At 43.2% G+C, this 25,619-nt stretch overlaps 1 protein-coding gene across 1 annotated transcript in view; it reads left to right on the top strand.

Moving 5' to 3' along the window:
• The window catches only part of THOC6 (THO complex subunit 6), a 59,628-nt gene that overhangs the window by 1,548 nt on the left and 32,461 nt on the right, over window positions 1–25,619 (top strand). The window contains exon 2 of the mRNA XM_085879592.1: window positions 17,510–17,574. Coding sequence (XP_085735718.1) covers window positions 17,510–17,574 — 65 coding nt within the window. The remainder of the gene's footprint in view (window positions 1–17,509; window positions 17,575–25,619) is intronic.

Below are 25,619 nucleotides of genomic sequence, written 5' to 3' on the forward strand. Positions count from 1 at the left end.
CATTATAAACCAATGGGGAATTTTGTGAATTACACATGGCTATTTCTCAAACAGTTTTGCACTTATTATATTTAAACTTATCCTGTCTATTTATGCATGTAATATTAACATGTTTACAAAGTTTGATCAAAATTGACCCAAGGTCAAGGTCAGGGTCACTCAAAACATGAAAAACACACATATAAAATACATATTTTTGTTTTACAACATATTTCAAACCTGATAACAGGGTCGTAAAGCTGGTTGAAAAGCAATGTTCCTAGGTATTTTCAAATATTTTCTACAATCAGAATGAAGGCAACAAGCACCGATGATAAGTTGTTGAATGTCACATGGTGGCTTTAAATGAGTTGTGAAAATTTTCAATCTGCTGCCGTTACCATGACAACGCGCGCCTGATGATTGTTATTTGTGACGTCGCGTCATTTTATTAATGTACGAACAAATAAACACCACACATTCCATGACATTACAGCTTGGACCACCACACGGAAAGGTCAACTAATTCGCCAAGTGTCGTTTTCATTTGTCTGTCCGTCTGTCTTTGTTTGTTTGTCGATCTGTTTGTCTATGTTTGTCTGTCAGTTTGTTTGTCTGCCTGTTTGTCTGCCTGTTTGTCTGTCAGTTTGTTTGTCTGCCTGTTTGTCTGTCAGTTTGTTTGTCTGCCTGTTTGTCTGTCAGTTTGTTTGTCTGCCTGTTTGTCTCTCAGTTTGTTTGTCTGCCTGTTTGTCTCTCAGTTTGTTACTTGGCGAAATCTTTGATTTTGTCAAGTATGTTGGTCTGTTCCGTTTGTTGGTTTGTTTGTTTGTCCGGTCGTCTACAGCCCAAACAGCTGGACCAGTCGTTCTTAAAATTTTACACCTGATAGGCAATCCACCTGAGACGGTCCGTGTCCAAACCCCTTCTTAATCGGACTAAACGTCGCGACGTGACATCACACAACGTGAAAACACATTTTTGGACATAACTCTGTGACCGTAAGTCATAGCGACTTCCTGTTGACACCAAAACAAACTTCAATGGAATATCTAAATGTTTTACAATGCATGTTAGTACGAATTATGCACAGTTTTCGCAAGGCTATGACGTCAAAATTTTTAGCTATTGACGTGATTTAAAAAAAATTCTATTCGTTCTTCAGGTCACAATTCTTAACCGATTTGGATGAAATTTTAACAGCTGATAGAAATCCACAGTGCAAAAAGATTTGTGACTTTTGGTGATGTTCAAGATCACGATCTAGATTTTGCATCACTTTTCTTATCGCCCATGAGAAACCAATGGGGAATTTCTATGTCAGGTCAGGTTAGATCTGTGACCTGCTACAGGTATCATGTAAACCTGTACTTACCTGTTCCATGGTCGGGTTGTCGGTGACTAAACCGTCTCCCCCACCAGGTTTTCTGGTGAGGAGGATGTTTGGATATGCACACCCAGCAGGATTAAAAACAAAACCTGTCAAAGGGCGGAGGAGCTCCTTGTGAGCCAACGGCCATCCATATCTAGTGCCCAACTGTGTCTGCGGACGTCCTCCTGCAGTTGGGTTAATTTTTTTTATCAGGAGGTTGGTGGCAGGATTTGCTCTCCGGCCACCGTAAAACCCTTCATTCCGCAAAACACAAAAACATCTGAAAACCCACTCCGTGGGAGTACCTCCTGTGCAGCTTCCCTTCGCAGGGCAGCTCACCGGATGACGGGATTGGGGCAAAGCCTTCGGGATCCCCAATCTTTGATGATAAGAGGGAAACCACGGGGTAACATCCCTGGGCCAGATTGCGGGAGAGTGTGTCGGAGTGGTGCTGAGGTGTCGTCCACCAGACGGCGGTCTCCTTGGGTTAACCTGAGGCGGTTCCTTCGGGTGGGTGCCTGGAATGTCCTATCCCTAAGAGAGGATGATCACCTGTCTCTGTTATCATGTGAGCTCAAGCGTTTGGACATCGGTATTGTAGCTCTCTCTGAGGTTCGGAGATCGGATTGCGGCGAGATAATGGTGGGTGGTTACACCTACTATTGGTCTGGTCGCTCTGATGGTTACCATACCCAAGGAGTTGCTGTAGCTGTGTCCAATAAGCTGACCCCAATGATAATTGAGGTAACACCGGTCAACGAGCGTATTATGAGATTAAGGATTCGTCACTCCTTCAGTGTCATTTCCCTGGTCTCTGTTTTTGCTCCGACTGAGGCGAGTGATCTCACCGTGAAGGATGCATTCTACGCCACGCTCGAGTCTGTGGTTGATCAGTGCCCCAGATGAGATACACTTCTCGTCTTGGGGGATTTCAATGCATCGACTGGAACTGATAGGGATGGTTATGAGGTGTGTGTTGGTCCCCATGGGTCAGGAACTATGAACCAGAATAGCACTAAGTTCCTTGACTTTGCAAGAAGTCATGGACTAAGGGTGGCTAGTTCATGGTTTCAGCGCCCACAAGCTCATCGCTGGACTTGGTATTCCAACGCTGGCGGTGTGGCAAAGGAGATTGACCATGTCCTCATTGACGGTCGTTGGAGGATGATCCAGAACTGCAGGGTCTACCGGAGTGCTCAGTTCCTCAATACTGACCACAGGCTTGTTGTAGCAACTCTAAAGCTGCACCTTAAATCCTGGAGAATGGGACCATCCCAGCCGAGGCTGGATGTTGCCAAGCTCAGGGATGAGAGAGTAGCTGAGGAGTTTGCGAACAGGCTGAGTGGACACTTGGGGGGTCTGGGTGCCTTGGGGGGTCCTGAAGAGATGTGGAGCGCCTTCAAGACCACCGTCCTTGATGTTGCCGGTGGATGTCCTGGAACTCACCACAGGGCAAAGAATTTTGTCTCTCAAGGGACACTGGATACCATTGACCAGAGTCGCAGGGCCAGGCTGAATGGCAGAGCTGAGCTGTTCAGGGAGCTGAGGCGTAAAACTGTACGTGCACTGAGGGTGGACAAGGAGGCCTATGTGCGAGGAATCTGTGAGGGGGTGGAGCATCACCTGTGGACAGGTGATTCTCGTCCCGCTTAAAGGGGAATTCGCGCATTTCGTTCATCCAAGCCCATCCCTCGGAGCACTGCAGTTCGAGCAGAGAGTGGGAGGCTCTTGACAGAGGAGTGTGAGGTGAAAGCATGCTGGGCCGGTTACTTTGAGTGGTTGTACCAGGCTGATCCCCCAGCTGTTGAGTTGGACGTCAAGGGTGTTACAATCCCTGTTGCTGACCCTCGAATCAACTGTGGTCCACCTTCGCTTGTGGAAACACGGGCTGCGGTGAACCAGTTGAAACGGGGCAAAGCTCCAGGGATCTGTGGTATCCATGCTGAACTTCTCAAGGCTGGTGGAAATGCTGCACTCATGTCGTTGCATGCAGTTTTGTCCTCTGCCTGGAACACAGGCATCATCCCAACTGATTTGAAGAGGGGCCTTGTTGTTCCTCTCTGGAAAGGGAAGGGTGATCACCAAGACTGCAACAACTACCGAGGGTTATGCTGCTCTCAGTGCCTGGCAAGGTCTTTGCTCGGATAATTCTTGATAGGGTTCGCCACCATCTGCTTGAGCACCAGCGTCCAGAGCAGTCAGGCTTTACACCAAAGAGGTCAACGATTGACCATATCCTTGCTCTTCGTGTCCTCACCGAACGCAGATGAGAGTTTCGGCAGGGGCTGCTTGCAGCCTCTGTTGATCTCTGTAAAGTGTTCGATTCAGTGAATCGGGATGTCCTCTGGAGGATTATTGGTCTTCGTGGGGTGCCACCAAAACTGATCGATCTGATGTCTGAACTCTACTCTGGTACTGAGAGTGCTGTGAAGTGTGGTGGTACCATCTCTGACTTATTTCCAGTTGTTACTGGAGTTTGTCAGGGATGTGTACTTGCCCCCACACTTTTCAGCACTTGTATGGACTGGATTTTCGGGAGCATGTCGGAGAGATCAAGCTGTGGTGCATCGTTTGGGAATGTCAAGATCTCGGACCTTGATTTTGCAGATGATGCAGTCATCTTTGCGGAGACTTTAGATATCCTTTTGGGGGCCCTCGAGGTGCTGAATGAGGAGTCTGAGCCGCTGGGATTACGGGTTTCTTGGGTCAAAACTAAGATCCAGGCTTTCGGTGACATCTTGCATGCTGCTGTCCTGTCTGTGTCTGTTTGTGGTGAGGATGTTGAGGTCGTGGAGAGATTCACTTACCTTGGCAGTGATGTTCCTGTCTCTGCTGGCTGTGAGTCAGAGTTCAATAGATGTCTGGGTCGGGCCTGGGGAGTCATAGATTCATTGGATCATGGGGTGTGGCGCTGCCGGTACCTGTGCGGGAGGACGAAAGTCCGAGTCTTCAGGTCCTTGGTGCTTCCAGTCTTGCTCTATGGATGTGAGACTTGGACTCTGACCAAGGATCTGAGACGGAGACTTAATTCCTTTGGTACCAGGTCTCTTCGGAGAATCCTTGGCTATCGCTGGTCGGATTTTGTCTCCAACGAGCGGTTGCTGAGAGAGACTCGGATGAGATTTGTTACCTGCAGAGTCCGTGAGCGTCAGTTGCGGCTGTATGGACATGTGGCTCGTTTTCCTGACGCTGATCCTGCTCACCAGATTCTCTCAGCGAGGGAGTCTCATGAGTGGAGGAGGCCAATGGGCCGACCACGTGCCTCGTGGTTGCAGCAGTTTGATCAGCATCTCAATGAGATAGGGATGGGCCAAGCATCTGCCTTGGGGATGGCCAGACGGAGGCCCCTGGAGTACCGGCGGACAGGGGACGCAGCGACGCGCTGCTCCGGCATATGCTCCTAATCTAAAGATTTCCTAAGTATATTGATGCCCTCTGTTTCTGTTTGTTTGTTTGTTTGTTTGTTTGTTTGTTAATTTGTTTGTTACTTACGAAATCTAAAGATTTCGAAAGTATATTTATGACTTCCGTTTCTGTTTGTTACTGACGAAATCTAAAGATTTCGTAAGTATATTGATGACTTCCGTTTCTGTTTGTTTATTTGTTTGTTTGTTTGTCGGCACGATAACTCGAGAACGGAAGAAGCTACCAATGTCAAATTACAACACGTGATTCAGGAGGGTGATGGCGAGCGCTGCTTCGATTTTGGTCAAAATCGGTCAAAGGTCAAGGTCACAGTGAGGTCAAACATCCAAAAAATGATAACTCGAGAACGGAAGAACCTTCCAATGTCAAATTACACCACGTGATTCAGGAGGGTGGTGGCTAGCGCTGATTAGATTTTGGTCAAAATCGGTCAAAGGTCAAGGTCACAGTGAGGTAAAACATCCAAAACATTCGATTTTTTGATGATTTGGTACAGAATCATCGTAGAAACTTCTGGTTTGCGTCGCTACCTTCTCGAGAGACAGCTTTTATTAGACAAGGTCAGAGGTCAAGTTGATGATTTCTTAAGTACCAGTCTATGACTGCTTGTTTGTTTGTTTGTTTGTTTGTATGTTTGTTTGTTAATTACGAAATCTAAATTTTTCGTAAGTATATTGATGACTTCCGTTTCTGTTTGTTTGTTTGTTTGTATGTTTGTTTGTTTGTTTGTTTATAGGCACGATAACTCGAGAACGGAAGAAGCTACCAATGTCAAATTACACCACGTGATTCAGGAGGGTGATGGCTCGTGCTGATTACATTTTGGTAAAAATCGGTCAAAGGTCAAGGTCACAGTGAGGTCAAACATCCAAAAAATAACTCTAGAACGGAAGAAGCTCCCAATGTCAAATTACACCATGTAATTCAGGAGGGTGGTGCCGAGCGCTTTTTAGATTTTGGTCAAAATATGTTAAAGGTCAAGGTCACAGTGAGGTCAAACATCCAAAACATTCGATTTTTGATGGTTTTGTGCAGAATCATCTTAGAAACTTCTTGTTTGCTTCGCTACCTTCTCTCGAGACAGCTTTTATTCGACAGGTCAGAGGTCAAGTTGACGATTTCGTAAGTACCAGTCTATGACTGCTTGTTTGTTTGTTTGTAGGCACGATAACTTGAGAACGGAAGAAGCTCCCAATGTCAAATTACACGACGTGATTCAGGAGGGTGGTGTCTAGTGCAAATTAGATTTTGGTCAAAATCGGTCAAAGGTGAAGGTCACTGAGGTCAAACATCCAAAACATTCGATTTTTGATGGTTTGGTGCAGAATCATCGTAGAAAATTCTGGTTTGCGTCGCTCCCTTCTCGAGAGACAGCTTTTACGAGACAAGGTCAGAGGTCAAGTTGACAATTTCGTAAGTACCAGTCTCTGACTGCTTGTTACTTACGAAATCTAAAGATTTCGTAAGTATATTGATGCCTTCCGTTTCTGTTTGTTTGTTAGTTTGTTTGTAGGCACGATAACTCGAGAACGGAAGAAGCTACCAATGTCAAATTACACCACGTGATTCAGGAGGCTGATGGCTAGTGCTGATTAGATTTTGGTCAAAATCGGTCAAAGGTCAAGGTCACAGTGAGGTCGAACATCCAAAACATTCGATTTTTGATGGTTTGGTTCAGAATCATCGTAGAAACTTCTGGTTTGTGTCGCTACCTTCTCAAGAGACAGCTTTTATGAGACAAAGTCAGAGGTCAAGTTGACGATTTCGTAAGTACCAGTCTATGACTGCTTGTTTGTTTGTTGTAGGCATGATAACTCGAGAACGGAAGAAGCTACCAATGTCAAATTACACCACGTGATTCAGGAGGGTGATGGCTAGTGCTGATTAGATTTTGGTCAAAATCAGTCAAAGGTCAAGGTCACAGTGAGGTCAAATATTTGATTTTTGATGGTTTGGTACAGATAACTCGAGAACGGAAGAAGCTACCAATGTCAAATTACACCACATGATTTAGGAGGGTGATGGCAAGTGCTGATTAGATTTTGGTCAAAATCGGTCAAAGGTAAAGGTCACAGTGAGGTCAAACATAATTCCGTAAATTCACGTGGAGAAATCGAGTATTTTTGCTTCGCTCGACGTTACGAGTTCGTTTTAACTTCAATTTTAATTTTGTCTTCGGTTTTTGCGATCGCTTTGGACGCTTAAAACTCGGTTGTCGAAATTCTGGTAAAAATCGGATGTTTTGGAGACGTTTTAAGATTGTATAAAAAATATTTCACTCGACGCGTCACGGGTCGTCCCATGATGCAGTGCGCTCGAGCAGACGCGTCGTTGAGTCACGTTAAGGTTTTGCGTGTGCGCGCTGACGGTGTTTTTGATAAAGATGGTGTTTAAAAGTCATTTTTTATCCCAATAAAGGTTATCGTCGCATGCCTGACTCACTGAGCCGTCGGATTATGTAAAGATTGTTGGTGGATGGCCGAATATTGCGGTTTTGTGACTGATAAAATAATATTGAATAATTGCGTGGAGAAATTGAGATTTTTGCTTCGCTCGACGTTACGAGTTCGTTTTAACTTCGATTTTAATTTTGTTTTCGGTTTTTGCGATCGCTTCGGACGCTTAAAACTCGATTGTCGAAATTCTGGTAAAAATCGGATGTTTTGGAGACGTTTTAAGATTGTATAAAAAATATTTCACTCGCGCGTCACGGGTCGTCACGTGGTGCAGTGCACTTGAGCAGAGGCGGCGTTGATCATGTAAAGGTTTTGCGTGTGCGCGCTGATGGTGTTTTCGATAAAGATGGTGTTTAAAAGTCATTTTTTTTATCCCAATAAAGGTTATCGTCGCATGCCTGACTCGCTAAGCCATCGGATTATGTAAAGATTGTTGGTGTATGGCCGAATATTATGGTTTTGTGACTTTGATAAAATAATATAAAATAATTGCGTGGAGAAATGGAGATTTTTGCTTCGGTCGACGTTACGATTTTTGATGGTTTGGTACAGAATCATCGTAGAAACTTCTGGTTTGCGTCGCTACCTTCTCTAGAGACAGCTTTTATTAGACAAGGTCAGAAGTCAAGTTGACAATTTCGTAAGTACCAATCTATGACTGCTTGTTAATTTGTTTGTTTGTTTATCCGGTCATGTACAGCCCAAAGGGCAGGACCAGTCGTTCTTAAATTTTTACACCTGATAGGCAATCCACCTGAGACGGTCCGCATCCAAACCCCGTCTTCATTGGGCTAAATGTCACGACGTGACATCACACAACGTGAAAACACATTTTTAGACATAACTCAGTGACCGGAAGTTGTAGCGACTTCCGGTTGACGCCAAATTAAACTTCATTAAAATATCTAAATGATTTCTCAATGCATCTTATTACAAATTACGCATAGTTTTCGCAAGCGTCTGACGTCATTTAAAAAAATATTTACGCTCGTGTGCAGCCGAAACTACTGAAGCAATCGTTCTCAAATTTTAACACGTGATAGCCAATCTTGCTGAAATAGTCTGGGATCAAGGTCAAAGGTCAAGGTCACTTTGTCGCAAATCACGACAAAAGGAGTCGACGAAACCCTTATTTTTTGAGTAATTTTGATCGGATCGTCTTCAAACTTCATGGGAATATAGTTCATGGTCTGGCGCTCAGCTGATTAATTTTGGTGGCGATTGGCCTTGACCTTCATGGTTAGCGCTTCAGGTCAAACGTTGGCCCCAAGGTCAAATTTTCAAGTTTTAGGAACCATATCGTGTCATACCTCAAATCAAACACCTCGATGAGTGCTTTCTCGATATGTCAAGCTTGAGACATTATGACGTCATTTGGTGACGTTATGAGGCAAACGCATATTTTTCATGGTTACTCTGTAGAACGATTCTCATCGGAATCTCTCGTTGGCAGATATTCCTCAAGGAGTCGCTCCTGGTGAATAGCAGCTTTGTTCACCTCAGTGTGACCTTAAAGTCACACGTGGTCACCTTTTGGCAAGATACGGGTCACCCTGAGGGTGACATTGGTTTTTTATTTTTATTTGTCTGTTTGTTTGTCTGTCTGTCTGTGTTTGTTTGTCTCTCTTTATTTGTTTGTCTGCACAGAACTTTCGTGTTTTTCTCCGCGACCGCTTGACGGATTGAGACAAAATTTTCACAATTGGTGCAACTATTCATGTGAAATGTTTTAATGATAATTATGACGTCATAGGTCACATGGTGTGGCAGCCATACTGAAAAAAATGAAAAAAACTTTGGACCTCTATCTCTGAAACCGCACCAAGGAAAAAAAAATAAAACTTGGCACACGGCAAATACGACTCATGGGGGATAAATGTGTTTTTTTTTTTTAATGTCATAGGTGCTCTCGTTGTAACGTCATAATTGCATGTGTAGAACGCTACATACAATGGGTATGAAAATTTTGAGGGTCTTCCAGGGATAAAATGGTCCACAGAAAAAGAAAAAAAATCAAGATGTCATTGGTCATGTGATTTGGCAGCCATATTGTTGTTTTTTTTTAAACCTTCAAAAATCTTCTCTGAAGTGGCTGAACAGATTGAGGCGAAACTCTATATGTATGACTGCCTGTTCATGAGGAACAAAAGGTTCACACATATGATGTCATTGGTTCCATGGTTTGGCAGCCATATTGGATTTACCCGAAAACCTATAAAAATACACCACTCAAAAGAAGTCCTGTCGAGGGTTTGCAATCTCTGCTCTTTTTCTTGCTCAGTAATTGTGTCCAATTGCAATTATTAAAGGGGTGGGGACTTTAAAGTTCTGTCTTGTGTACGTGTGCGCGTGCACATACCCTTTCAAAGTACTTCAACCCATCTTAGGGAGGCCATTACTTTGGCCTATCAATCCTGCACAATAGTTTGAGCTCGAGTCTTTTTAAATGCCGAGCATCGAGTGGGGGAGCACCTACCATTTTTGAAGACTTTGTGACTCGGCAGGGTTTCAAACCATCGACCTCAACTCTGAGCAGACACTCGAACCATTATGCCACCGAGTCTGATAATGGTTCGAGTGTTTGGGTTAGCACATATGACGTGCTTGTCTACGCTGCAAAAACGTGCCGTGCATGCGTCCGTCTGTGTGTGTAACATTCCGTTACACCCACTGGTTGGACAGTTTTCCCGACTCCACCCACAATTCCAACCCCATAAATCGTACAGCCACCATGTTGGTGCCATGCAAAGCCAAAGACATTTTCAGATCTGTCATATTCACCATCACCATGCCCTCTTTAGAAGTTGTCCCTTCAGTGTAAAATGACCAAAGCTACAGGTAAACAGATATTTAGCTGTTGGATGTCACGGGCCTTGTGAAAATTGGCGTCGGCGATAGAGGCAGTGATCTGTTTCCGATACACCGCCCAAATAACTATGTGCCATTCTCTCAAGCAGACCTTTTACCATGGACGTTACCCAGGTCCTTGCTATTATTTCCGACTAGTGTCTCTTAAACGACTTGACCAGGGACAATAAAAGCCATGCCTTTGTCCCAGCACTTCTGAGACTATTGCCACATTGTGAAAGGAAACATCCGTCATTATTTGCTTTTAATGATGTGTGTATGTATGCATTGGTACGAAGATTGGTATTGGCGCGTTTATTTGCACAATTAGCCCTCTCATGGTCACATGGGAGTTGCAATGCCATGGGGTTTCTACACATCTCACGGGATTGTGCATTGGACTGGCGACCGTGATGGGTTTATGTGATGTCTGGTATAGCATGATGGGGGAGGGGAAAAATTGTTAAATATATTCTGCTGTTTCAATGTAGGAATTCCCGTTTGCTTTTATGAGCAGATGGAGGGTGAGGAGGGGAGGACAGAATTGGTGTTGGGAGGGGAGTGAGAGGTAGCAAAGATGTTGCAGAGTTGGGAGGGGGATGTTGAGGCTTTGTGGAGAGTGGGATAGGGAGTTGTAGTGGGTATGGGGTTTTGAAAGCTTGGAATGTGGAGGGCGTTGATGTCTTCGAGTTGCGAGTTGGAGGTTGAGGACTTGGGGTTTGTAAGTGGGGTGGGGAGAGGCAGGGAGGGGGAAGAGTTGATGACTTGAAATCACATTTTGCATTCCATGGGTCCCTGTTCGTACTTGACAAACTTCATCCCTTTTTCTGCTTCCTTTAACGAATAATGACTAGTGCAGGTTAGTGTCATCCTAAAATATGAGAGGGATCTCTCCAGCTATTTTCAGGGAGTTGCCTTCATGCCGGCGAGTCTTCCATTTCACTCAAGCAGATTGACAGGGACTGCAAGTAGCCCTCTCTCTTCAGGAATGGTCTCCCATATCTACTGCCCCTGACTCAGTCTGGGAATTCTTCCACGGAAACTTGCTCTCTCTCCTGCACAGATTCATCCCAACTCATCTTCACTTATCCTACCCGTCTTCCCGCCCATGATGCACTGAATCATGTGATGAGGCAGTTGCTCTGAAACAACTTGCCTTCTCTTCCTGGAAGGCAAATCCGACCGAAGGCAATCTCGGCGCTTTGCAAAATTCTGCAACAAGTGTGTGTCCAATCTCAGGAGAGCGAGAAAACATCTGTCCAACCTTAATAATGAACTTCCAAACTTTTCTCCCTCGTCTAAAACCTGGTGGTGCCTCGTTAAGTCTGTCTCTTGAGTATGCTCCCCTTCAATCCCTTCCCTCACTTCAAATGGCACCAGAGCCGACTCAGCTCGTGAGAAGGCCGAATGCCTCAATTCTGTGTTTGCTTCCAAATCTTGTGTCCCTCAACCCCTCACTCTCTGTATCCATCCTTTCCTATCATACCCAACTGCTCCTGGACCCTGTGTCTTTTACACCTGAGTAGGTGGAGAAGGTTCTTTCAACCCTCGACTCTGACTCTGTTACTGGTCTGGGCGGCATCAGCTCACGTGTCCTAAAAACCTGCTCTGTTGCTCTTTCCCATCCTCTCTCTGCCCTTTTCACCCTATCATTTGCATCAGGTCATCATCCATCTGCTTGAAAATCCCCCAATATCACAGCATTACAAAAAAGGTGCAAAAACTGATCCCCCTAACTACAGACCTATCGGCTTCGTTCCAGTCAGCAAGGTCATGCAATCCATCATTACAGTCGGCATCAAATTCTTCCTATTCTCTAAGGGCCTCATAATCTCACATCATCAATTCGGACTCAGACCAGGTCACTTCACACTGGACATGCTGTTTCTACTGTCTCTACAATGGAGGGAAGCCTTCAATGTCAGACATGAATTAAGGGCCGTCTCTCCAGACATTTGTTGAGCATTCAATACAGTTTGACATCCCGCCTTGCTCTCCAAACTCTCTGCTCATGCCATCCGAGATAAATTCCACACATGGCTTTCTGAATTCCTCTACTGTACTCTTTTTTTTTTTTTTGCTGTGTGGCTCTCAACATAATCCTTTCATCTCCTCTCCCTGTCAAGTCTGTAGTGTGCCAAGGCAGTCTTCTGGCCCTCGTCCTATTCCTAATCTTCATCAATGATCTTTCTCACTCTCTGGAAAATCCTTTTCTTTTTGCTGAATACGTCATCCTCTGCCATAACACCCCCTCATCCTTCAGATAGGCCGAAGGTGAAGGAGGTTATGTTTTCACCCCTGTCTGTCTGTTTTTTTTTGTTTGTTTGTCTGTCTGTGTGCAGGATATCTCAAAAAGTTTTGGTTGGATCCGGATTAATTTTGGTAGGCATGTTGGGTGTGTGACAAGGAAGAATTTATACAATTTTCGTGAAGATCTGGATCCGGATCCGATATTTTATTTGAGTGATTCTTCACCATTGAAACATTGAGCTAAACTGATGTATATAACGATATCTCAAAAAGTTGTGGAAGCATTCGGACGCAACTTGGTGGACAGGTTGGGTGTGTGGCAAGGATGAAGTGATTCAATTTTACTGAAGATCCGGATCTGGATACGAGAATTATTTAATTTTTAAAGTGATTCTTCACCACTGAGAGACAGGGCCAAAATGATATATAGCATATTTCAAAAATGTATTGGGCCCGATATGTTCTCGTGGATCAGGCATTACGTGGAGGAGGGATGCACTCGATCTTCTCGTTGGTGCAGTATTCATTTGTTTTTGTTTTTTTTTCCAAAGGATCAGTGTTTGGCCATTGTATGTTTATGTCTTTCAGTGCTGAGCACCATCTGCATGACTTTTTGGCAAGAAGCTTTGATCATAATTCATGCATATTTTATTTTATTTTTTTCCATTACACTTGCACTTAATTTTAAATCAATATCTTCATCTCTTTTTGAATGCAATAAACCCTGTAGAGAGGAAAAAAAATTCAAGTATTTTGACCTCCAAGGCAGTTTTTCCATCCCATCCTTTAATTATTTATCATCAATCATCATCATCATATCATCATCACTTGTGTTCCTGCAAACTATCCACTTTGTAGCTAAACGCATCAAAATATTAACTAGAACCGCACTCGGTAGAGCTCATACCTCTATCAGGCTTAAGAGTTGACGTTTTGTACCCCACGGATAGGCCGGGTATGCTTCTAGAACTCCAATATCGAATTGGCTTGTTCTTGTCACCGAACCAACTCGACCACCTCGTTTTGTTACAACTCATCCAAAACCTTTTGAAATATTATGCTTTTATATCGTTTTTGGCCACATCTCTCAATGTTGAAGAAGAATATGAATATATATATATATATATATATATATATATATATATATATATATATATATATATATATATATATATATATATATATATATATATATATATATATATATATATATAGTTGTGGTTTCGCCGGTGCGTCACCACGAGCACGACCACCAGATGGAGCAAGTGGAGTCGTCTCGGCTCGATCGCCCGGAATCCAGTCGTAGCTTCCGGACAACTCCAGAACCCTGCTACGGGTGCCTTAACGCACCATAAACTGTCAATATTCTGTCCGCGCAGTACAGGGTCAATCGCCGAATCTCGATATACTTAATTATCCGTGCAGACAAAAATACCGAGAATTTATACCTCGACGGAACTCGTACGGAAGTGAGCCGCTTAAGCACGCTCGTTCCGCGTGCGTTGCCGGGCGGTTTTATCGCCGAGTTCTGCCGGCCCGATTATCTTGTTACCCCGGCAATGGCCAGCTAATCCTTCACACGCATGACACAACCAGTCAATGACAGAAATGGACATGACGAGCTGAGTACATTCAACAATAAGATATTTATTACAAGCAATAGGGGAATTGCGAGAGAGCACGCAAGGAAAGATTTAAACCGATTACACTGAACAACAAAAATTTTTTACTGGAGATGTGTAAAGTGATTTAGACTAATTTGGGAACGCTGATTTCAAAAATCATAACCGTTTTGCTGTATCACGTCAGGATTTTCAGTAACAGAAATATTCCCATTGCCTAGAAGTCAGGATTTCAATGAAATTTACAAAAATTCATTTATTCATTTATTTCATCATGAATGCTTCAAAATTATAGAAATTACAGAAAAACTCCACTAGAATGTAATTAAAAATGCTTTAGGCATTTGGCTTTGCGTTTGTGCTGCTCTGTGTCAGTTTCACGATGCAGGAACCAGCAGAAATCGCCCATCATGTTCGGGTTGTGCCGCCCATGGTAACGCGTCTCCATGAGTGAAATCTCTTGGTGGAATCGCTCGCCGTGCTCGTCCGAGACTGCTCCCAAGTTGTCAGGGAAGAAGTTCAGGTGCTGGTGTAGGAAATGGATTTTCAGGGACATCCTGGAGCCAAGTTTCCTGAAGGACTCCAGCAGCTGCTGCACTATTTCTTCATAGTTGTCCGCACGCTCGTTCCCCAAGAAGTTGTTCATCACAGCTTTGAAGCTCCTCCACGCTGCCAGCTCTTTGGGGTTTAGAGTTGTCGGAAAAGTTTCGTCCTTCATAATCTGTCGGATTTGCGGTCCAACAAAGACACCAGCCTTGATCTTGGCCTCCGAAAAGGTGTTGCCAAACTTTTCCTTGAGGTATAAAAACCCACGCCCATTCAGATCCATTGCCCGTACAAAACTTTTCATCAAGCCGAGCTTTATGTGGAGTGGTGGAAGGTAAACCTTGGCTGGGTCGACAAGGGCGACATGCTTCACGTTGTGTCGACCAGGTACATGCTCTTTTTGCTCTTCCCAATCTTTCTTCGTCCAGTGATTCTTGTCGTCTCTGCTATCCCAGAGACAAAGGAAGCACATGTATTTCGTGTAGCCTGACTGCAGCCCTAACAACAGCGCCACCACTTTCAAGTCTCCGCAGATGTGCCAGTTGAAGTCATTGTACTTGATGGAATCAAGCAGCTGCCGCATAGTCTCATAGGTCTCTGTCATGCCGAACGCGTGAGCCAGTGGGACTGATGGTTTCTCGTTGCCATTGTGGAGCAAAACAGCCTTCAAGCTGTTCTTCCCCGAGTCGATGAAGAGGCGCCAGTCTGCAGGATCGTGATCACACCCAAGTTCTTTCAACAGACCGTTGATGTCACTGCAGAATGTCATCGTGTCTTCCATCTCAAAGAACTCAGCCATGTCTCTGTGACGTGCTCTGAACAAGGATATCTTGGTGTTAGGTTCAAGTAGATTCCACTGCTGCAGCCTTGATCCAAGCAGCTCTGCCTTCGCCTTTGACAGCGAGAGATCTCTTACAAGATCATTTAAGTCTCCCTGGTTCAGAAGGTGTGATTCTTGAGTGTCGGGTTCAAAAGGTTCATCATCACCATCCTCTTCACCACTGCTTACAGCTATGTTCTGATCAGCTGGAGGTGTTGGAACGGGGTTCTCGTCATCATGAGGCACAGGTTTACGAGCAGAGACGCAGTCAGCGTACTTGATGTGACCTTTATTCTTCTTGTTGAAGCCGGCGATGCTTGTGCAGCAGAAATAACAATCATCATGATGATTCTGCGGCTCACGCCATATCATGGGCACCGCAAATGGCATGCTCGCGCGCTTGCCCACCAACCACTGAGTCAAGGTTGTGTGACAGCTTGTGCAGCAGATGTGTGGTGCCCAGCTCTGTTCTTGGTCCCCCACCTTACACCCGAAGTAGTGAAAGTAGGCGGCCTTCATTTTCACTGCTGTAGATATACTTCGCTGTTGATCTTTTTTGGTATACCGACCACAGACATAACAGAAGTTGTCAGGATGATTGGTACAGGAACGCCTACTCATCTTTATCTGAAAGAAAGAAATATAACACAAGTTAACAACAATTGTACGAAATAGACATGTTAAAGACATATGTAAATTTCATGAAAATCCTGACTTCTAGGCAATGGGAATATTTCTGTTCCTGAAAATCCTGACGTGATACAGCAAAACGGTTATGATTTTTGAAATCAGCGTACCCAAATTAGTCTTAATCACTTTACACATCTCCAGTAAAAAAAAATTTTTGAAATTTGTTGTTCAGTGTTATTAGAAGACACGTATGTACAGCACGGCACTTATGCAATTCACTACTTGGCAGACTGGCGCCACAAACAGATACACGCACACCCAGACAGAATGATTGGACCCTGGGGGTCTTTATTGTGGCTCTCCAGCCGAGGAGGACAGTCCGGCTGTGAGCCAGGGGCGGCAGGCTACCTGGCCGCGAACGCACGGCTGGACGTCCCCTTCTCTTGGGACTCCGGGTGGCGTCATCGAGCCTCCAGCGACGACAGGAAAAGCTCAGTAGCCGGGACGAGATGAATGTTGGTGAGAAGATTTCCAAAGTGGGGAGCCGGGTCGAGGTTGATGCCCAGAGCAGAGAGGGAGACCGAAAAACCTCTCAGAAACCGATCTTTATAGGCTCCTCCCCCGTCCAACGACCTGCCCATGCGCCCTCGTCATCCCTCCCATTGGACAGGAAACGTCGTGCCACTCCATGTCCGCTCCCCATTGGACAGGCGCACGGTGGGCGGGGCGCTCCCATCCCTCTGGGCAGAGTCTCCAGCGGGGGCGTTTGGTGGCTCTGCCTACCGCTTCACCTCAGACCGCGTGCTCACTAGCGATTATCTTGGATCGGAGGCAGAGCATGGAAGATGCCTGTCTCTCTGCGATTGGCCACGGAAGGACGGCATGTCTGTATTAGACTCCTCCCACACGCGTGCCTGAAGAACGTCAAAGTGCCAGTTCCATACCAAGCGCGAGAATGGCGCCGTTGTAGTATTTATTGTAGTTCTAAAACAATCGTAGCACATCTCCACTTATTCACCCATTAGACAAGGGAAAGGAGCTATCAATAAAACACGTACTTACCGAGATAACTGATCTATAGGACCTGAATGTCTGCGTGCTCATGGCTTCCAGATTCACAACTATATATATATATATATATATTTTAAATTCTATCCGGATCTTCACCAAAATTGAATCAATTCATCTGTGTCACACACCCAAACATGTCCACAAATTTTGTACAAATCCGTCCATAACTTTTTGAGATATCGCATTCATAGTCAGACAAACAGACAGATGTGAAAACGTAGCCTCCATCCTTTGGTGTTGGACGCAGTGGCTATTTAGTCGCACTTTTGCACAGCTGCAGCACAAGCTTCAAGCACAATGAATTGTGAACAAACATGAATGGTTGGGGAGTGAGGTGGGGTTGGAGTTTGAGTGGTAGCAGAATATTTTGAACAATTTTCTTATTTGGAAATTGATTAATTGTATGAGATTATAATCAAATTTGTCTTCCTGTCATGTCCCCTACCCCTTCCCCCATTTACACCTGTGTGGTCCTCACTAATCATAACCTCAGCTTGAGTTCTGCATTTTCCTTGGATGCAGATGAAACGAGTCTGAAACCGATTTATATTTTCACAGGTGAGTTTTCCTTGAAATACTGTCTTTGCATTTTTAACCTCCGCCATCTTCGAAGATGGATGGAGGTTACTGTTTTCACCCCTTTCTGTTTGTTTGTTTGTGAACAGTATTACGGAAAAACTCCTTGACGGATTTCGACGAAACTTGGTGGGGGGTTAGGTATGGTCCAAGGATCATGCCATTAAATTTTGGACTTGGTCCCCCCCCCCCAAAAAAAAATTGTTAGAGAAAAAAGAATTTTTTTTTTTGCATTTCTACATGTTTTAAGTGATTAAGTGATTTCCAACCCCCCCCAAATTTTTTTCCCCCCCCCAAAAAAAAATAGAGAATTTTTTTTTTTTTGCATTTCTACATGTTGTGATTTCCAACCCCCCAAAAAAATTGTTACCCCACCAAAAAAAATTGTTAGAAATTTTTTTTGCATTTCTACATGTTTTAAGTGATTTCCAACCCCCGCCCCAAAAAATTTGTTACCCCCCAAAAAAAATTGACAAAAAATTTTTTTTTTTGCATTTTTACATGTTTTAAGTGATTACCAACCCCCCAAATTACCCCCACCCCCAAAAAAAGAAATAAAAATTCTTTTTTTTGCATTTCTACATGTTTTAAGTGATTTCCATCCCTCCCCCCAAAAAAAAAAAAGAATATTTTTTTTTTTGCATTTCTACATGTTTTAAGTGATTTCCAACCCCCCCAAAAAAAAATTGTGAGAAAAAAAAGTTTTTGCAACTTTTTTTTCAACAAAATTTCTATTTTTTTATTTTTTTTTTTTTCATTTTTACATGTTTTAAGTGATTTCCAACCCCCCCCCCCCCCCGCCCAAAAAAAATGTTGGAGAAAAGAACTATAACTCTGTCAGCACTGTTGACATCATATTTAATGAATAAGATATAAGGTTCACTTGAGTGACCCAGCAGTATTGGTGGCAGAGGTTTTGCACTCTCCCGAGTGCTCCCCCTCTAGTTTTTATCTTTTACTGTACTGTATTATGGTATTATCTGTCTGTCTATTTATTTAATTTTTTGATACTATCTTTTCTTAATTATTTAGCTAGATTTAGTAGTTGCTCAATCACCATTTTCATTGCCTTCAGAAAGTATTCACACCCCTTGACTTTTTCACATTTTGTTGTGTTACAGCCTGAATTAAAAATGGATTAAATTGAGATTTTTTTTTTGTCGACTATCTCCACAAAATACCCCGTGATGTCACAGTGGAATTTTTTTTTTGTTTTAGAAATTTCCATAAATTAATTAAAAATGAAAAGCTAAAATGTCTTGTGTCAATAAGTATTGAACCCCTTTGCTATGATACTCCAAATTGAGCTCAGGTGCATCCAATTTCCTTTGATCATCCTTGAGATGTCTCGACAACTTGATTGGAGTCCATCTGCGGCCAATTCAATTTACTGGACATGATTTAGAAAGAAACACACCTTTCTATTCAAGATCCCACAGTTGACAGTGCATGTCAGAGCAGAAACTCCACCATGAAGTACAAGGAACTGTCCGTAGAACTCCGAGATATAATTGTGAGGAGGCATATCTCAGGAAGGGTATAAAACAATTTCTCGAGTGTTGAAAGTTCCCAAGAGCACAGTGGATGTGTCATTAGGAAAGGAAACTCCATCATTAGGAAATGGAAAGAATATGGAACTACCCAGACTCTTCCTTGAGCTGGCCGTCTGACCAAACTGAGCGACTGGGCAAGAAGTACCTTGACCAGGGATGTGATCGTGAACCCAATGACCGCTCTGACAGAACTACAGAGGTCCTTGGCTGAGATGGGAGAACCTGCTAGAAGGACAACAAATTCTGCAGCACTTCACAAATCCAGGCTTTATGGGAAAGTGGCCAGACAGGCGCCACTCCTGAGAAAAAAGCAAATGACAGCATGCCTGCAGCTTGCAAAAAGGCACGTGAAAGACTCGGAGCATGAGTTAAAAGATTCTGTGGTTTGACGAGATGGAAATTGAACTCTTTGGCCTTAATGCAAAGGGCTACGTCTGGTGGAAATCGAGCAGAGCTCATCATCCATCTTACAACATCCCGACCATGAAGCATGGTGGTGGTGGCATCACGCTATGAGGATGCTTTTCATTGGCAGAGACTTGGTAGTCTTGGAAGGATAGAGGGATCAATGAATGGAGCCAAATACAGGCAAATCCTTGAGGAGAACCTGCTTCAGAGTGCAAAAGACCTTTGACTGCGGTGAAGATTTACACTCCAACATGACAATGACCCCAAGCATACAGTCAAAGCAAAACTTGAATGGCTTCATAACAAGTACGTGAAAGTTCTTGAGGGGCCCAGCCAAACCCTAGACTTGAATCCCATTACGAATCTGTGGAAAGACTTGAAGATTGCTGTTCACCGACACTCCCCATACAACGAGACAGAGCTTGAGCAAATCTGCAAGGAAGAATGGGAGACAATCCCCAAATCCAGATGTGCAAAGCTGATACAGACATACCCAAGAAGACTCAAAGTTATAATCGCTGCCAAATGCGCTTCTGCAAAGTATTTACTCGGTGGGGGGGTTAAATACTTAATGACGTGGGGGGGGGGGTTAAATACTTGATGATGTGGGGGGGGTTAAATACTTATTGATGTTAGACATTTCAGATTTTCATTTTTATCCCCCGCCGTGTGGCGGAAGGGGGATATTGTTGTCACCCAGGTCGTCCGGCTGTCCGTCCGTCTGTCTGTCTGTCTGTCTGTCTGTCCGTCCGTCCGTCCGGGCGTCAACATTTATAGCTGTGAGTGCAATAACTCATAAACTGTTCGCCATATCGATTTGAAATTTGGGTCACACATGTACCACCTGAAAAGGAAGAACCCAATTGATTTTGGGCGTGGCCGGATCCAAGATGGCTGACTGGGGCGGCCATCTTCAAAAAAATGTTTTTTGTAATAAATGGAAAATCGCTTATCTGATTTCAATTATTTTTTGTTACTACGTTCCTCACCCCTGGGGAACTTTTTCGAGATGATGACCAAATTGTGTCTTGTTTCCAATTCACCTCCCTCATTATCTGGAATATGTATGACCTTTTCATTCAATGGTGGGGGATTCCCCATCTCTGATGGTATATTTTTATTAATTTGTGAAAACATGTTTTCACTTTGTCATGATGAGGTATTTTGTGTGGATCAGTGACAATAAAGATTAAATTTAATCCAGTTTTATTCAGGCTGTAACACAACAAAATGTGACCAAAAGTGAAGGGTGTGAATACTTTCTGAAGACAATGTATGTTCTTGTAAATTATCCAATAACTCAGTTAAAAATCTGTCAGAATAGATTGTTATGGTTTCCCAATTTCTCTCTCTGCATATTTATTTTATTTGACTGTTTTAGTTGTGAATTTGGCTTGCTAGTTGTGTCATTGATGAGGTGCAGCTCTGCTGGTAATGCAGTGCCCCATTTTCATTTGGCCAGAGTTTTGACATACAATGGCTTGTACCTTTCTAAAGGTGCCATGGAGTCTTTCATGTCCACAAGTTAATGCAAACAGATGGGACAACCAATTTAATCTCCCCTCTGATGGATGTCATGCTCACTGATGCAATGCCCTCATCAATTAAATGTCTGGCCTACAAATCACTCGGATGACAGTTTATTCTGGGGTCAATATTCAAACCCTTTTATCAAATGGGCTCTGATCAACCGTTTTTATTCTGTACTCTTCAATTAAGTGGTGGATATACTTGCACTGCTGCTTCTCTGTCAACAATGGATGCAGGCCCTGAATCCAAAATGACCCAATGGATGTGTCTCTTGATATATACTGTCACCCTCTTTTATTGCCAAGCTTTCTGTCTGTATCCTTGAAAACCCTCTTCTCTGTGGATCAATCCACATTATTCCATAAATATGCCTGGAGTTAGCTTAATGGTTAGGGTGGTGGGCTTAGGATCCGAGGATCCTGAGTTGAAATTCCCCTCGGCTGTTGAATTAATACCAGGTGGGGTTGACTCTGCCTGCCATCCTTCCGAGGTCGGCAAAATGAGTGCCAGCTTGCTGGTATCCTGTGTCGGAGTGGCAACCCATCCAGGATTGTGCCCAATAGCCCAGGAGACTTCTTAGGCAGCACCAATGCTCTGCACAGATTATGGTCCCAATGGATGGATGGATTCCATAAATACCGTATCTCACTGACATGCCAACAGCAGCTGGTTTCCTCCTTGATGACCTGCAAAGGATTAGATGCTTGTCCTTAACTAAATACATTTAATTTATTTGAGGGACATCTCACATTTTCAGCCTGTCTACCATCTATTTTTTTTAACAAATTCACCAAAATATTTCCTCAATCAAATGCTGCAAGAGGTTCAGTCTCTTGATCCTGTGGGCTACATCATGAGCTGCAAACTTTCTTGGGCAAACCAAAGACCAAAGATTGCCTCAAAATATGGCCCCAGACTGGGTATCCTCTGTCATGCCAAATGTGAATTTTTCATGGCCTTTGCCCATCACTTAATGCGCTCTCTCTCTCACTCTCACTCTCACTCTCACTCTCACTCTCACTCTCACTCTCACTCTCACTCTCACTCTCACTCTCACTCTCACTCTCACTCTCACTCTCACTCTCACTCTCACTCTCTCTCTCTCTCTCTCTCTCTCTCTCTCTCTCTCTCTCTCACTCTCACTCTCACTCTCACTCTCACTCTCACTCTCACTCTCACTCTCACTCTCACTCTCACTCTCACTCTCACTCTCACTCTCACTCTCACACTCTCACACTCTCACACTCTCACACTCACTCTCACTCTCACTCTCACTCTCACTCTCACTCTCACACTCTCACACTCTCACACTCTCACTCTCACTCTCACTCTCACTCTCACTCTCACTCTCACTCTCACTCTCCAATCCCCCTCTCTCATGGATGTTATCAAAATCCAAAGATCCACAACAAAGCAGAAGCACAGACAGGGTTTACTATTATCTCATCAGAGACATTTTTTTCATCCCCCGCCTCTCTTCCGATATCGTTTCCTCTGCACTCTATGTACTCCAGCCCTCCAGGTAACGGATGTTCTTTCAGTTAGCTCTCTTTTTTTTTCCCCCCCTCTCTTCTGTTTTTTTTTTTTCCATTTTCAGAACCGCCTCCCTGAGTCTGTTTAATCCCACTCTGACCTCCAGGGCTTCAACTTGGCATTGCATCATTATCTCGTTAGGCAGCACTGCTTCCCACGTGGTCCCAATGGATGGATGGTTATCTCGTGTTATCTCCTCCTCCTACTCACACATTTCTTCCACCATTATACCTTTGCAAGCCCATACCCACTTAATATGTAAGTTAGGATGTTTCCTTCCTTCTGTTCATTTATTCTTACTTGTATGACTGGTGTTGGCTTAACGGTTAGGGTGGTGGGCTTGGGATCAGGGGTCCTGAGTTCAAATCCTGCTCAGCTGTTGAATTAATACCAGGTGGGGTTAACTCGACCTGTCATCCTTCTGAGGTCGGTAAAATGAGTGCCAGCATGCTGGTATACTGTGTTGGAGTGGCGACCCCTCCAGGATTGTGCCCAATAGCCAAGGAGACTGCTCAGGCAGCACCAATGCTCTGCACAGAGTATGGTCCCATTGGATGGATTCTTACTTGTATCCATCTGGTGTCATACTGTCATGTGCTCCATTTTGTTGTTTTTTTTTACCCTCAGTTACCTCGTTATTCCATGAGCCCCAATTTAGTGCATTAAAAACAATGTTTCTGCATATTTTTTTTTCACATCAAATTGCTCACAAGAAATCACGAAAAAAGAAAATGATACCGATGAACTTGCAAGACTATCACGACACCTTCATCGCCAAACGTGGTAATACCGGTGAACTAGTTCACTGTGATTTGCATTTATAACAATACATATTACAGTACTTGTTTTTTAACATCGTATATTGCGTTTCTTCAATTTATAAATGCTTTTGTTAAATTATATATATATATATATTTTTTTTTTAATTTGAAATAAAATAATCGCATTAAAGGCTGTTTAAAAATAAATATTTTTTTTCCCCAGAATTTTACCACCATTGATGCAGTCTTTTACACTACCCTATCTAACACATTACATGAGGTCTTCGTGTCTGTTGTTTGTGTTCTTTATGATGTCCCTAAAAACGTTAAGCTTCCTGTTTGGAATGATTTTCAGTTTTTTTTGACTGCCAGACAGGCAGACAGAGTTAAAAAAAAAAAAAATGATCTCTCTCCTTTCTGTGCATGTGTGTTTGGGACGAGATTCTGTACATTTTGCCAATTTAAGAGCCAAAGTACTGCTATTCTGCAGGTTTGTGCTCGATACACGTTCTGATTTGTGTTCTGCAGCATTCAAAATGTAAAATTAATTTGAAATTACATAGTTCATCGATGATAGACACGTCTGCAGACAGACAGACAAAAACACAAAGTGAACCAATTGTTTCACCCTGGTTTTCGCTTCGCATGCTGGGGAAAAATTTGGCAATACCGATCTCTACCCTCATGCTGAATTCAGCACTCTTGTATGTAAGTGGTCGCTTCATGATGAAATTGCTTAATTGTTCTATGTCACCACCGCAAGCTATGCTGGAAAGTGGCGAATGCCTCAGAAGTGTGTTGACAGTGAGAAAATGTTGTCTTAGCTTCATTACTTGTGATATGCTGAAATCAGAAATCGGTTTTCGTTAGTTATGGTACTTTCAGGGTCGTGAACATTATTTGAACTGCATTGTGGGACGACCTTTTCGATAAATTGGTGATGTAAATAGTTGTCAACATGTTTGTTATTGTACAGAGGACAGTACAGTATTTTAAAAAAAACAAGCCGCAGAATCAATGTCAGCACTGGCTCGTAGCACATTACATTTTCTCATAGTTTACAACTCCTTAATAAACATGAACACCTGATACATTGAAATAAAAGTACATTTTAATCACTGAGCACTGTTTTTTAAATTAACAATGTACAGTTTATTTCAGGAAAAAAATCTCACTTTGCAAATTTTTTTTCATTTGTGCAATTTGACGTCTTAAACCATATACAAGTCGATTCTGAGTATGTCGAGGTCCGGACTTCTGTGGGGGGTAGTATCGACTTGTATGCCAAAAAATACGGGAATCAGAACCAGGAAAGTGGCATCAACAAAATAGAAATACTCGAGAGTTCATAGAACACCTTCCCGTGAGCAGCCTTGAGAGAGAGAACCCCCCCACATGAGTGGGGTCTGCGAGCAGCAAATTTGATTGGTCGAGATGATTTAAAATGCCGTAACATTTTGTTTAAGCACTGCAAAACGAAAGGTTTTTGAAAGTGGCAATTTGTGTTCTACAGTGTTCGCCACTGTGTTGATGTGTTCTACACTGGCCGATCGCTACCATGAGTTAGACCATTGTGAATATATAATTATTGTGTACATTATATTTAGCCCATCCCCCCGTGCAGTGGGAGACGTGCAGTGGGAGACGGGATTTTGTAATCACTTCTGTGTGTGTGTCTGTCCTGGCCTTAACTTTTTTTATTTTTATTTTTTACCATTTGAGCTTTTATCATCAAATTTTCAAATAAGTTTTATTGTGAGAATATGGAGAAGTTAAATTCATTATTTGGTCAAAAGGTCAAAGATCAGCATGGTACAATCATCAATTTTCATCCGATTGACCTGAGATGGAAAGAATTTGCATATTGAGTCACTGAATTGGTTCACCAGTCAAATGCGAGAAGCCGTTTTTATTATTATTATTTTTAAAGATGAAAGTGTCAAAGGTCGAGGTTGCATAACATTGTAAATTTTCATCCAATTGACTTGAATTTTGAGCAGGGCTTGCATATTGGGTCACTGAAGCCAATTGCTTTGTTTTATATTTTTCTAGCTGTTTCAGTCATGTTTGGCATACAGAAGAAGAAGAACAATGACTACAAAGTTAACGTGGATGGCCTTTGCAAGATGCTTTGTAGTTGTGAATTTTATTGAAACCATGCTGCTTAAAGCATTAAGGAGAGTCGGCAAGGTTGCTGGGACTCTCCTCCCACAACCCTCTCTACTTTAATTGATAAGATAAT

This window comes from Eptatretus burgeri, chromosome 4, assembly GCF_056783735.1.
Source record: "Eptatretus burgeri isolate ZD-2024b chromosome 4, Ebu_testis_v1, whole genome shotgun sequence".
In the NCBI taxonomy this organism is placed as follows: Eukaryota; Metazoa; Chordata; class Myxini; order Myxiniformes; family Myxinidae; genus Eptatretus; species Eptatretus burgeri.